We start from the raw sequence: 15,021 nt of genomic DNA, 5'->3' as shown, positions 1-15,021 counted from the left end.
ACCTGAAGAGGTCTCGACCTCTTCGTCAGTGGAATCGAGTGCAGACTGTGAGGAACTCGTCGATTGGATGATGATTTATTAATTTAAAACTTCTTGTTGTGAAAAAACAATATCTATGCTGTGCACTTAACCGTGCCGTTGTCAGGATCACGCTTGGTATTACAGGTGTGTTGGCAGACCATGAGGTTGTGTATATTAGGGTGTGCTGAAAAATGTGTGTCTTTGTGTGAATAATGCTCTGCAGTAACTGTGCTTCACCAGCTGTTTGCAGGTCCACACAGTTGTAAATGGTTGTTTGAGAACCTCGCTGCATCTGTAATGACTTCACACGTCAAGGCGTTGCATTGGTTAAAAAAACGGAAAAAAGCATGTCACAGGAGCTTATTTCTGGCTTTGGAAGATTAAAAAGATCTCCAGCTGTCTGTGTTGTCGCTAGTTGGATTCAATTAATTTGGATTTAGCATATCCAGTCTACCTGAAGAAAGATATTAATGTACATTGAATATAGCCATTTGTTTTTAAGGTAACAGTTATTACTCACTATTCGGAGCTAATACAGGGTCTAAAAAATACATGCACTTTTATGGATTCAAGCATTAATTACACACTCTGAGCAAATTCTACTTTGTAGCTTAGCATGCTAACATTAGCCAATTCAGCCAGAGTTAAGGTTGATGAGGATGTAGTTTTGAAAGGTATTTAATAATGAAACAAACTGGAACTAGAACGGGCACTCGGTAGAGCGCATACCTTCGCATATCACAAGATTGGGCATTGAATTATGAACATTTTGGCATTAGTTGCATGGTAAAAAATAGATTTTGACCTTTTCATGACCTTTGATCCGATCGATCCCAAAATCTAATCAAATGGTCCCCGGATAATAACCAATCATCCTACCAAATTTTATGCGATTCGGTTTAATACTTTTTTTCTTATGCGAATAACACGCACGCACGCATACAAATACACGGCGATCAAAACATTACCTTCCGCATTTTCAATGCAAAGGTAATAAGAAGTGGAATGAGAAGAAAAGTCAATGGGTCACCAACGTCATTTGGATTAATCTTTAGGGGATTAATGAAAACATTTCATCACATTTCATCACAATCCATACTAAATGTGTCGAGATATTTGTGTTTCTCCAAAGTGTGACCACCAACCAACCAGCCAGGACCATAATGAGCCCCTTAAAACAAAGACAACATTATATTTGATCTAATAAATATAACACCTGTAGGCATTTTCTTTAATCATTCATTGTCATTGTTCATAGATAAAGGGCTTCTGTGGTAGCTACTGCTTCCGTTCCTATGTTACAACACATTTTTAGGAAAACAAGCATGATGAAAGCTGTCGAAATTGAGAAAGATTTGTTTTTAAATCATAATGGTTTCTCTCTCTCTCTCAAGCTTACTCAAGTTTCCTGCTCACATCGGTTTCTGGTGCCAAGAAGACTCACAAAGTTATAGAGCTAACTCATCATTGTAGTATCATAATTAATGATCCATTCATTTGTATCATTATGTGCGCTTTTTTAGATATAATACAACACTGACTTGTTATAAATTCCATTAAAAGGTGACTATAGTTTTGGAGGTTATTGTAAGTTATAGAGCTAACTCATCATTGTAGTATCATAATTATTGATCCATTCATTTGTATCATTATTTGCACTTTTTTTAGATTTAATACAACACTGACTTGTTATAAATTCCATTAAAAGGTGACTATAGTTTTGGAGGTCATTATAATTTGTATAATCAGTGGATCTTTTGAACCATGATGCTTTTTAATTTAACACTGCAGCAGTTCTATAATTTATATGGTTCATATTTTATTGCAAGGCATTTATATTTGTCAATGTAATGATTTCGTGCTAACAGCAAATGAAGCTTCATAATAAACACTTTGATCATATGTCCTGGAAAGTGATGGATAAAGACTAAAGTTATTCTAAGTGGTAGACATTGCCCTTTAACGCCTGCCATCTAAAAATGTTAGCAATTACCAATGACCCAGCCTGACATTATACACACACACACACACACACCCCACACACACACACACACACACAGCATGTGTTACAGTAATGGGCAAATGGATTCCCTAGAACCAAAGCTAATTAGCTCATCTTATTATGAGACATCCTAGGAATAGTCTCTGCAGGGTACACAACAAGTAATGAGAGATAGATGGATCCTCTGTGTGTGTGTGTGTGTGTGTGTGTGTGTGTGTGTGTTTGAGAGTGCGTGCATGTGTGTTTGAAGGTGAGAAAGTTCACCTTAGAGTTAAAAAGTCAAATTATATTAATATGGAAATACAACCCAAAAAAAAAAGTCTATATAACTTTTAAGAATGTATCATTTGTCATGACTCAGACTTGCTTGTATTTAAAAATGACACCCCCTTTTAATCAAAACATTTACACTATTATTATTATAGAGTTGTAGATGAAGAACATTAGCCCGCTTGTGTCTGTTAAATGTGAAGCTAAAACCAGCAGCCGGTTGGATATTAAACAAATTAGATATATTAAACAAATGAGATAATATGTGCTAATTAAAGAACATTTAAGGTGGATTTTGTTATTTTCAGACGATCTTCTCAATAAACTCTTGGAAGGAAGAAGGAATGTGACTATGTGTACTTCTTAAAATCACCATATAATTGAAATGAGTTCAAACATAACAGGTTGATATTAACAATCTAAAGATTATGAAATGCAAACTTTTTTTCAGCATCTCTCACTTTAGAGGTGTACAACTGACATATTAAACAAACATTGTCCATTTCTCTCACTGGACACTGATCTCAGTGAGTGCATCTGTTCAGATCGGAGCATTGTTCTTTCATCACTGTATTTTCTCCATATGACGCATTGGTGACCGCTCTCGGACCGTGTAACCGGTCTCCAGCTGGTCAGAGCAAATGGGCCGAGGCTAAAAACAGCACCGAACCTCAGCTGAAAGTCTGCCTCGCTGAGAGCATCACATCGCAAACAGTTGACCTTATGTGAGAGCGATACAGGTTTTGATTTTATTGGTTTTATTTTTAAACATGTGGAATGATTGGCAATTGTTTGTGGTCACAACATATTTTGCTCAATAAACACAAATTCCTTATGTGCTCTACAGGGAATGTAGTTGACTGAGTTATGTTGATAAGTCAATCAATCAACTCATGTCAAACATGAACATAATAAAGCTTACATTTTAATATGTGTATGCTTGATAATATAAACATACTTCACCACAATTTGTCATTTAATGCTCTAAGTTTTTCTGTTTTAATTTCTTCACTGTTAACGACTCATCTACTCTAAGATTTATAGAACATTTATGGTTAAATATGTATGTATTGAACCAAACACAGATGATCTCAAACTAAACTTCTGCCTGTGTTGATTGTTGTGAAGAAATATACAAATTTAATTTTGAACAACAATGGAGGTCAATAAACTTCACAGGATAAATTTATTCTTGGTTTTGTGTTTTTTTTCAATGAGATTAGTTAACAGAAGAAAAAGATTATATCATATAAACATATACATATACTTTGTACAATGAATACATATAGAACTATTCATTCATGATATATTGAAGTATTCATATTATACTTCATCAAACATTCAATTGGTGTAGAACCACAAGTCTTTTGTTCTTACAGTTTGCCTGAAGTGAGCTGTTTTATTCATACCACATGTTGCCTCAGCCAAGAAATCTGATTTATTAAAGACGGGATCCAACCATGCGATTAATCACATGCAATAAATTGGCTTTATTGGTTGCTATGCTAATTCCTATGGTAACATGGGAGCTAGTTAGTAATCTCTCTGTTTCTTTCCTGCTTTGGATTTCTATACATTTACACTTTTCTGGAGATTCTTATTATATACCTAAGGACATTCCTCAAGTGTATTTATGAGCTTTGCCCGTCGGATGCAACAGGGATGTAATACCCATAGCCACAGGTCTTAGTGAAATGATGAAGACTATGCTGTTTTCTATATTCTGTTCCTACCTTTAATCATATTGGTTTTTAGTCATATATTTGGCTCCAGTTGTTTCATCTCTGGTTGTTACCATCCAAGCACGACTTTCCAAAAGTACCTATGATGTTAGAATTTGATGGTGGTGCTAAACCAATTACCTAAAATATCTAATGGCTTTTTTTGAGTAAGAGTCTGAAGACTCCTGTTGTCTTTGTAGCAATCGTGGTTATTTGATAAATCACAGTTTTATGTGGAAATATTCAAAGCTAAAGCACAATAAACTGAAATGTGTTTAAACAGGGCTCACAGCAGGCTAGTGTCAGCTGAAAGCAGCTCTTGAAATCAAATATTTGATTTAACCACCATAAATGTATAAATAGTGTATGACCAATGTAGCTACAGTACTTGGAGAGCATATTGACATCTGCCATTTAGTTTTTTTCCTACAAAATCTGCATCATTTATGAATGGCTGACGCATAGGTCATGATACTGGGGTACCATCTGGGACTCACAAACTGGCTCATATCAATTTATTATCAAAAGTGACTGCGCTGATGGAAAAGAGAGAGGATTAAGGAGAATGAGCGTATTTTCTTTGTCTCTCTTTCTTTAGGTGAATTTCTTTAACACTATCATGAACCTGGGACCAACTTTATTTCATTGCTAACTTTTTAGAGGCTATTTGTGTTCTCATTTTACAATACGACCATTTTCCTCTAGCCAGTTGTCACCCATGAGGAGCTGGCAGTCTGAAACAAGGCCATGATGATAATTTGCTCCAATTAATGGCGTAAAATGATGGATAGGAACACACTGCAGATACCTCGGTGCTGTGCTGTCCTAGTACAGATGCCATCACTCTTTAACCCCCTCGTACTGTTCACTCTTGCTTCTTTTGATCCCATTCATCACTTCTTCCATCCTGGAGGCCACCGTTAAAGCCAACTTCACACTACACAATTTTAAAAGTCGTCACATCGAACTTTCTGTCTTGTATTAGGGAATCTTATATTGTCCTGGTTTTCTTTCCGTGGTTAGATAACAGGGTACCACTCTCATGTTGGTCATTTAAATGTATTAGCGTTGATTAGCATAAAGAGCGAAGGCATTGATTCCGGCCAAGAAATGCACGTAAAACCACAATATGTCATTTGTACACTAAAAACGAGAAAAGGTTATTCATTAATTATAGCTTTAGAGGAGCTGTGGTTTGTTACAGAGCTATCCGGTTGTTTCGGCGTCCAGTTCTTTTGCTATAAGACATGAGAGAGGTTTTCATGTTCTCATAAAATTATCAGCAAGGAAGCAAATAAGTATATTTCCCAAAACTACTGTGTTTCATTAAGGTGCTAGAAGATATTTGCATCTGCTTCACAGGAAACACGTTGATCTTAAACACAGCGCGCACACAAAAAGCATCAACGGGTCCACAGTGAGAGGCAGCGCAACGCCGCACTTAGGGCCCATCAGCAGCTCCACTTATGGACGCAATTCGCTTTGCATCACAGAGCAACAATCATAGAGGGCAAGCCCGCTAATAAGACAGAAACAACACAAAGGTCCTAAAATAGAAACAACAAGGGTGAATTCGACGGAGCTGCAGCCGCCCTCGTGGCACTGTTCCTGCTGTGAGTCATAAGTGTTAGTTGTGTGTCTTGATGACGCGGACGGATGCGTGGGTGACAGTGGGGGAGGGTGGGGGGGGGGGGCAGCAGATGCATTGCTCGCGTTCCCCCAGACCCTTGTCTCAGCTTCATTCAGCTGGTTGTTGCTACGATACAACATGGGAGACGACACTTAAAGTCAACACGCAGACAAACACACAAGAGCTGTTGTGTTTTTACACATTCAGAATTTTATTTTCCTTCTATTTCTGAAACTATCGAAATGTCCGGCCCGAGTTTTAAACAGCATGCAGTCGAACCGTCGTAATGTATCTGTGAACACTGCTGCTGCGGTGTGTACAATGGCCTTTTTAGTCAAATGAAGAGCATGAGGAGTTGTATTTCGTGGGTTCAGGGCAGCTCTTGGCTCTGGGACTCTCTTCATCTCGTGTGGATGATGAGGAGGAGAGTTCAGGAGCTGTTCTCATCATCATGAAGCTCGGGAACTCTGGTATTTCCTCTTCCAAAGTTGAAGGCCAATCAGACTATAAAACCTTTAAATTGATGCCAAAAAAAAGGGTTACAGCTTCATAACCCCATGAGTAACTAACTCTAAACCCTTGTGTTAAATGCACTTGCACCCAGATATATAAATGTATTAAATAAACATTGAGAAATAATTAGAGTCTCCCAGATTAAATGTTGACACGAATATATTAATATACATAAAGGCATATACTTTTTATAGAAGGGCAAACGTTTTCAACATTTCATCAATGTCGTCTCAATCCACACCACCAACCAAATAAAAACCCTTTCGCAACATTTGGAAAACTTTATTTTATTTTTGCAACTTTGCAATTCATATGTATGTTGTATAAGGGAAATGATAAATAACATGTTCAAATGCACAATTTTAAAAAAGATCATTGAAACTACTGGTTTAATTTTGTTTTCAATCAGGCGTAAGGATATATTAAAAACTTCGGCTTGAAAATATTTCACTGATGAATCATTTGTCTTTTGCTTTCTGGAAAGCTAGAAATATTATTTTGGGAAACCAGTTTCCAAAAGAACATTTTGTTGAGTTGCTTCTCTTTGCTCATTATCATGCACTTTCAACTATCACTTTGAATTGGAAATGCTTATGCAGCTTTTTAAGACGTGAACCGTGAATGAAGGCCTTTCCTGTGACTCCCACGGGGTGCCAATAACTAATAGGCTCTCCTGTGACATGTTTCCTGTAACACCTGCTCAATGAGCGTGATGGAGTGATCTGTGCTCCCCTGGCTTTGCTTCAGCACTGCAGCTCACAATCAACCACCCTGCTCGAAACATTTGTCAGACAGATTAATCAAACCCACAGACCCGAAATACGTTTCTTTCCAAAGTAAAACTTCAAAATACACAAGACAATTCTCCCTCCAGGTAGGAAAACGAAAAAAGCAATTCCTTTGACCACATTGCCCTTGAAAGTAACAAATGAGCTTGAAACCTGGCAGTCCCTGAGCAGCTGAATTAGAAAACATTGGAGGAAGGTTTCTGTTTCCAGTGGCAGGTCTTCTTGTGAAGAGCTTCCAGCAACATAAGGAGACATTGATAAAAAGCTCTGAGGCCCAGGGAGATGGAGGGGCCACGCTGACCCGTCAGTGTGACGGACGCTCCACCTGTCGGCGTGTTTGCTGCTTCACTGCCCGCTTGGTGGAGACACATCACAGGTGGGGCAACGTTGGTGCCTTGCAAGTTACAGTGTTAAATCAAACTCAAGTAATAAATAAAGTTAGAGGAGGGGTCAAATACTCAGGGGTAAGATTTGGATTTTGAGGGGATTGCAAATACAGATGCAGGGTGGTGTATACACTCACAAGTAAAAGATAATTAAGGGGGTGCCGGGGTTGTTTTTTATTGTTGTCGGGGGGGTTTTTGGAGGGGGGGAGGGTATGTGTGTGTATGTATGCATGTGTATATGTATGTGTGTGGGTGGGTGTAGGGGTATGTATAGGTGTGTGTATATATATATTTATGTTTATGCCTGACATTTTGTTTTACTTTTGTTTACATCACGAAACAAATTAAAAAAAATAAGTGACAAAAAAAGAAAAAGTAATAAAGTCACGCATTTACATATTTCTTTTTTTTAATGTTCAAACAGTGACGGACAATAAATTAACAGAAATGATTGGTTAATCTTTTTAGCCAGACTAGCGGTGTGGCTCTCATGACCATATCTGTTCGGCCTCGTCCCAAACACAGGCCGTGAAATGCAGATGCTTTGTCGTGCTGCTCGGCATCACAAGGAATACGATGTCACCCAAAAAAACACATTCCAAGTCTATTTTGATTTACTGAAGTCCAAACTCATCAGATCACGATTTCAGTCCGACTCGAATTTACAGCCACGCACTAAACACCCTTTCGTCACTATAAAGAGTTAATTTCACTTACATTTTTACAGAAACAGCAATAAAGTCACCAAGTGTGAGGACTTTCAGCATTGTCACTTTGAACTGAACGCTTGTATTTATAGGTTTAACAAAGCCTCGTTCTGGCACTGAGCTCTACTCACTGAGCTCTCCACAGACATCTCCCACTATCTAAAATAGGTAGGAAGTCCATTATGGAAGGTAAAGAGGGACAAAGTAGGCCAAGGACTCACACAAAATAGACTGCGACTCACGGAAGGGCCAAATCATCATGGGAAGTAATGTGGGTTAACAATAATTAAAACTCAGTGTTAAAGCCATTAGCTCCAGCGCCCTTTCTCTCCATCTTCTAATCGTCCCATTCACTGACACCAATTCATTTGATTAGTGAAATCAGATGAATCTGCTTAAGACATTTGTCAAATCTGTGTGATATATTTCAAAGGTTTATCACACATTTAAAGTAGCTCTGTACTCTATTATAGAATTTAAAAAACTCAAATGTATTTCATTCCCCTGCACTGTCCCCATGTGGTGAAAGTTGGCACTGCAAAGGCAAATGAACTGTTCCCACAGTAAACAACACATGGTCAGTTTCAAAACATCAGCCGATCTTTATTTACAAGTCCAAACATGACAAAAAGAAAATAAACATACATGTGTGGTGGCAGGTTCGACCCAGCAAATGGTGACAACCCATGACAAGAGAAACAAAGTCAAAAAAGATTTGAGGAAAATGCTCAACTAAATTCTTCTCTCTATTAGCAGGGCGAGCGATGCAGTTGGCAGTTTGCTGAGTAAGGTTGAATATCTTCAGTAAAGACACACGATTAATATATTTAAACTTGCATATAGTAGGTTTTTCTCATCCAGTTACTTTATACTTCACTCTGTCCAATGAGGAAATGAACTATTGAGAAGATCACCGAGGACAAGCTTAGGGCCACCTCTGGCAGGGCGAAACACACTTCAGCTCCACAGCATACAGTGACACACACACACACACACACACAACTGCAAAACTACACGCAAGGACTCCCATTGGTCATGCAGGCATTGGCGTGATGGATATTCTTTTTAAACAGTGACGTTGGGGGTCATGTTAAACAACCCACACACAACTTGTTTGAGAGAAAAACATGGGAATCTTAATAAAGATGAAGGGCACGTTCAGGAAAGGGCTAGCAATGAGGAGTGGGGCTGAACAGACAAGCCCATGGCACTTGAACTAACAAGGGGATAAAAATCAGGCTTTTTAACAGATCCGTGGAAAGGCGTCGACAAGAATATCATCGTCATCATCGCAACTCACACAACAAGCAATTTACCCATGTGTCAAAACTCTGCTTACAGAATGTTCTGTAATGTTGAATCATAAAAAGGTGGTTTCAGCGAGTACTTATAACAATGTAAATGTGTGTCTAGACACCTGTATATAAGCTTGTATCCATCATTGCCTTTACTGGAAACACAGACGATGACAAACAATGGTGGGTGCACATTTCACTCATAAACTTCCTTTGATTTTTACACGACACACTTACGTTTCCGTTTCGACATCAGTCCTATGGTTCAGTGACTATTCATCTATATTAATCACAAACAATAGGACAGGCGTAAGAGGTGCAGTGGAGCAAGCAACATGATGTACACAAAGCTGCGCACATCTGCCAACTCACCTGGAGTAATACAAGCAGCAAAGATCTGAAGTTCACACACAAGTACTTTTCTGCTTGTACAGTAGATCCGTTTCATCTGTACATACATTTCAAGTATTTTAGAGGGCTTTGTGATGTATGACCAGCCCCTCCACGATGTCCATTAACAGTGAAAGAACAGCATCTAAAATCCAAATAGTGCAGACACACATGAAGCTTCTTGAGCGCTTTCTGTTGAGAACTTATTCAAAAATTAATTTAACATAAAAGTATTTCCAGACAGAAATATACTGGATGCAATGTGCGTTTATTGTTATTAAGTGTTGGCAGATCCGCCTCACACTGCGCCTGCAGATTAGATTTTGAATGTCTGAGACAGTGTTTTTGTTCTAGCTCTGGCTGACAGCTATTGCCTTGGGCCTGAGGAGCAAAGTTGCGGATCCATGGGTACATATTCCACAGGGAAAAGCCTAAGATAATGAAGAGAAAATAGAAAAACAAAAGCTAAGAACCCACAAGTGAGCTAAAAACATTCTGCCACTGATCGCATTATCAACGACAGGCTACCACATGCCTTCAAGGGCTCATTATACAAAATATATATATTTTTAAACTTTCTTCAACCCTGTCCTGACTTACATGGAGCACCAGTATCGGGTGTCGATGAGAAACACGTGGCCAGGCTACTTCCGTTTCACAGCGTCAGTATCTTCTTCCTTCAGGACAAACTTTTTCCTCAGAGCTTCTGAAATTAGAGACGCGGAGTCCTCCTCTCTGAGGGACGTGCAACCTCGGTTGTACCTGAAACGACACCCACAACAACAAAAATAATACAAACCATGTCCGAGAGGGTAAAAAATGATTCATGAAGAAATATTAGCACATCAAATATTTATTGTGAAGATTATTCCTTATTAAACTAAATTGTTAATCGGTGTATTTGCTTTTTTTGCAGAGTGTGAGATAAGAAGACGGATTCCACTCTCGTGTCTGAATGGCAAACAGGGCTTTATAAGACAAACACATAAAGACCAGCAGCCAACTCTCACCTGTCCTTGCTCATCTTCATGCGGTTCATGTCCTTCAGGATGTCCATAACATCCGCAAAGCTGGTAGACTTTGATAGCGACACTGTATCCTCCTCTGCCTCCCGGAAGTCCATGGTGGGTCTGTCAAGGTGAAAGGTTGCCGATGCCGTCATGGAAACAGGGGGCACAGGGTCAGGGACGAGCTCCGACACCACAGAGACCACATCATCCTCCTCCTCTTGATCCTCCTCCGTGACATCACTGATGACAAAGGAGGCGGCAGCTGTGGCGGCCGGCTGGCAGGGCGCCGCCTCGAAAGGCGCCATGGAGAAGCTCATACTTGTGTCATCGGGGGAGAGCAGGTCAGGGGTCACGGGGTTGGAGTCTGAGAGGAAGAAAAGCAGGAAAGAGAAGAGTTGTGAGTTGTGTGTTGAGAGAAACTGATCAAAATATCAAAAGCACAGAGAGAGAAATGCCATTTCTAATGTGAATTTAATTTGAAGCCGGCATACGCTGCTGTTGCCTTCAGTGGCTCCTCCAAGGCCACGTTAGAGCTGGAGAGGAACGCTGTGGGAGAGTCTACGCTCCAAGCAATCACATTCCCTCTTTAGCAGTATGTGAATTCTTTGTGAGACAAGCATTTATAAGGATTACCGTCACATTACCTACCTCACAGATTGACTATTATATTAAAAACACACACCATCACTGAGCATGCGCGCCATAACTCTATGAGGATCATAGTCCCACAAAGACAGTATAACATGGACCTAATAAAGCAATTCTCATTCCACACTGTACTGAGCAGCTTCAGGGATCAAAATCTGAAGTATCAATAAAGAGTATCGAGTTAGGTGTCAAACCAGCTCTCATATCCCGAATCTTTATCAATTATAATCCAAGTTCAAGCTCTACAGTGGACAGGTCTATATTGAGAGTACATTTGGTTACCTACCAGAATCACTTGACACAATCTTGGCGATCTGTGCACGGAGTCTGCTGAGCTCGTCTTGCAGGGCAGTGGTACGGTTCAGCGCCGTCACCCCAGGCTTCCTAAGGCCCTCCATCCTTTTGCCTTCACGGCGGAAGTTGGGTACAGATGAGTTCCTGTGGAGCACCAGGAGAGGCGTGGGCCGCCACTCGTGTTTCAGAGGTCGACTGTCGGTCCTGAAAAGAGAAGAGTGGGCGATAAGTGTCCAGCTTTTGAAGTATGCTGCATGCCATCTCATGTCTCTTTACCGTTACCTATTCTTGAGAAGATGCAGCCCAATCCAATAAAAGTAGAATAAATCATATCTTTGTTAAAGTTATAATGTTCAGTTTTCACCACTACCTGCAGCTGCAAAAATCAGCTAAGAGTTCAACAGTGCACTGCATTTCTGTAGGCTGTTTATATTAGGCACCTAATGAGATGGAAGATCAGAGCGTCTGAAACAATGCAGTTAAAGATCAGTGACTTGGCACTAGGGCTATTATTTTAATAATCGATTAATCTGTCGATTATTTTTTTGATTTTTTGGATACAACATTTAAAAACACATTCATTTCCAACCCTTTATTCAAAAACAGACAATGCGTTACTTGCGCGAGTTTACTCGACTATTTGTGGTTCATTCACACCTTAGAGGGGGTGTGGCTTTTCTCTGTTGCCGTTGGAGCCCTACTTTGCACTACTCCATAACCTTAATGGGTGTGTCTCAGGGTGTGAGTGGATATTTACCGCACTCTGGCATACGTCTCCTCTTCATCTGCAACAATCCAGGCTATGTCTGCCAAGGTAGGAACAATGGGGCCATCCATACGGCGAAGAGCAGGAATGCCCGGTAGTTCCTGATGCACAAGGACACGAGTAAATATTGCATTTACAAAGGGAATATAATTGATAGATATAAACAAGATATAACATGCAGGACATGTAGGATTATATATTTACCTGGAAGCATGCTCTTTGTGGAGGTCTGAGTGGAAGAGTGGAGCCAATTCTTCTCACAACACTACGGGTGGATCCATGCGGCTTATTCTGCCAGATAGGAATAACTTCCTGTAAAGCATATATTATAAAAAAACAGTCTCTGCACAAAGTAAAATACTTAGACGTCAGTCTCTGAGTCTACCATTTGCATACCTGCACAGTCATGTGTGAGGAAGGCAGTGTTAAGCTATACAGTTTTAAGGAAATCATTAACAGCAGAGGAAGTAAGCTTACTGCATCTGTTTCCATGGTGACGATGGAAGTTGCACACCAACGCTCGGTGCCGACAGCAGCCGATGACGGAGCAGTTCAGTGCACAGATGCCATGTCACTGCTACTGCCAACTCTTGGAATATAAATGTGTGATTAGCTAAGAGCCTCTGTCGAGACACACGCAGGAGGAGAACACTGCTTCATTTCACCAACCAACACAAAAAGGAAACTGCTTAGAAATGATAACTAAGCATCGCAAAACGTAATGATTATATGACTGCAGGTGCTCCAGTTAACATGCGGCCCTGTTAACTGGAGACTTTCGGTCGAACGCGTCTGTTGTCGTCGTTACGGCAGTTGTTGAGAATAGCAAGAGAGCACGTAGCTGTCCTCGTGGATGCCGTATTGTTCTTCTACGTGACATTTTTGCACTAAACAGGGTCGAAATGTTATGTCGATTATGGGCTTTGTTAAAAGGAAGGGCAATTTGCTAACTTCCCGTTTGAACCCATAAACACACTAGGCCTACGTTTCAACTCGAGGACGCTTTCCCTCAAAAAAACTCAAAGAGGTTTAGTCCGGTCTGTTTACGTGAAGGTTTGACATTGAATTGTATAATTAAACAATACGGCATGTACGAGGACAGCTAACGTGGTCTCTTGCTATTCTCAATAGCTGCCGTAACCACAACAACAGACGCGTTCAGCCGTCATTCGCCAGATAACAGGGCAGCCTGTGAAAGCCTAACACCGGTAACTTTTATTATGGTCATGCATGAGCTGGATAGAAGCAGTTTCTTATATTCTTGTAAGTTGTAAATTATCATTATAATATAGAGAGGCCCGAGTGCTGTACAAGGGGCTACAGCACAAACATGGCCTGTCACACGCAAGCCAACATAAAGCATTATCAATATATGTCCGAACAAAACAATTTATGGTTATATTTGACTTTAGGAGCTAATGCTAAACAATCAAAAAGCATGAACGCGTGATCTAATTAACAGATATGTAAAGGTGTGGCGAACCAATTCATACCAGCGTTGGTACCATGTATATGCTAGTCTTCTCCTCGTGATACTATAAGGCCACACACACATTCATGAGCAGGGCAACAATAGCCAGCTAGCCAATGATCTGCATATAAACAGCTGACATTGAATGTTTCTGTATTCACGACACCGTAGCTGGAGAATTGGACAGCAGCTTTAGAGCGGTGGTTTGTGGACACCATTGCTCGGTTGATCGTCAGTCGGTAGTTACGTTACCTCAAACACAGCGGCCGTCTGTTAGCTTAGCAACAGCAATAAAGCCCCCTGGTTGACCCTCAACGAGCACCGACATAACTATTGTCCACCATGTTACTCTTCCGCTCACGAAATTAAAATCAACGCTCGCAAGAGCGCAACTTACGGTAGATTTCGCCTGCAAATGGGACCGCCGAGCCGTTCAATTATTCACGAGCAGTCACTTCTCCTCTTCGTCTTTCAGCTGGGAGTTGTGTGTTTTCGCTCATTAGGCCGGAAAACCTGTTCCTCCCATTCCTGGGATTTGATTGGCTGAAGGCCCGCGAGCTTCCTCCATCGGAACCTGTGCAACAGCGCCCCCCAGAGGTGGAGGGGAGCAGATACGACATGATAAACACTAAACAACTGTAACGTTACTTTGGAAAAAGGGTTATTTTGATCCACGACATTTGACAGGAAATCTTGCACTCACTTTAACTTATTTCTTCTTTTATGTTGACTGAATTATACATTAATTTATTAAATTAACTATAGTATGCTGCATCTGAAAATATTAGTATCTTTATTTCTCCTGCCCTCCTCTCTACCTCCATCTGCCTGATGGATCGTGGTGGTCTCCATCGTGGAATATGCCTACTATGAACTATTCATACACTCTGTCATATTCATTGAATGTATTTTAACTCTAAGTATGTCCTTCTGTACACATTACATCTGTTGCATCTGTCCATCCTGGAGAGGGATCCTCCTCTGTTGCTCTCCTGAAGGTTTATTCCCCTTTTTCCCCCGTGAAGGGTTATTTGGGAGTTTTTCCTGATACGATGTGAGGTTTTGGGACAGGGATGTCTATGTGTACAGATTGTAAAGCACTCCGAGAC

At 40.3% G+C, this 15,021-nt stretch overlaps 1 protein-coding gene across 3 annotated transcripts; it reads right to left on the bottom strand.

Annotated features, from left to right (window-relative positions):
• Window positions 1-8,616: 8,616 nt before the first annotated feature.
• Window positions 8,617-14,406, bottom strand: mtfr1l (mitochondrial fission regulator 1-like). 3 transcript variants are annotated; one of them, XM_056427328.1, is made up of 8 exons: window positions 14,310-14,406; window positions 12,919-13,030; window positions 12,646-12,753; window positions 12,433-12,542; window positions 11,668-11,879; window positions 10,734-11,097; window positions 10,324-10,485; window positions 8,617-10,154 (listed from the first exon to the last, which is right to left on the bottom strand). In XM_056427328.1, exons 2-7 carry the CDS (start codon window positions 12,931-12,933, stop codon window positions 10,368-10,370), a joined length of 927 nt encoding a protein of 308 aa, XP_056283303.1. In that variant the 5' UTR covers window positions 12,934-13,030; window positions 14,310-14,406; the 3' UTR covers window positions 8,617-10,154; window positions 10,324-10,367. The 3 variants fall into 3 exon arrangements, with proteins under 3 accessions (XP_056283303.1, XP_056283302.1, XP_056283304.1); XM_056427327.1 differs by having other exon boundaries at window positions 8,617-10,485; XM_056427329.1 differs by having other exon boundaries at window positions 8,617-10,485; window positions 12,646-12,732.
• Window positions 14,407-15,021: the final 615 nt, after the last annotated feature.

The sequence above is a fragment of the Pseudoliparis swirei genome, chromosome 11, assembly GCF_029220125.1.
Source record: "Pseudoliparis swirei isolate HS2019 ecotype Mariana Trench chromosome 11, NWPU_hadal_v1, whole genome shotgun sequence".
NCBI lineage: Eukaryota > Metazoa > Chordata > Actinopteri > Perciformes > Liparidae > Pseudoliparis > Pseudoliparis swirei.
Note: the sequence above shows the minus strand (reverse complement) of the source record. Positions and strands in the feature narration are given on the sequence as shown.

Coding starts and splice junctions, on each gene's coding strand:
- mtfr1l (XM_056427327.1), bottom strand. Junction 12,543..12,645: donor CACAAAGAGCATGCTTCCAG/GTAAATATATAA, acceptor CTTGTGCATCAG/GAACTACCGGGCATTCCTGC. Junction 10,486..10,733: donor ATGAAGATGAGCAAGGACAG/GTGAGAGTTGGC, acceptor GTGTCGTTTCAG/GTACAACCGAGGTTGCACGT.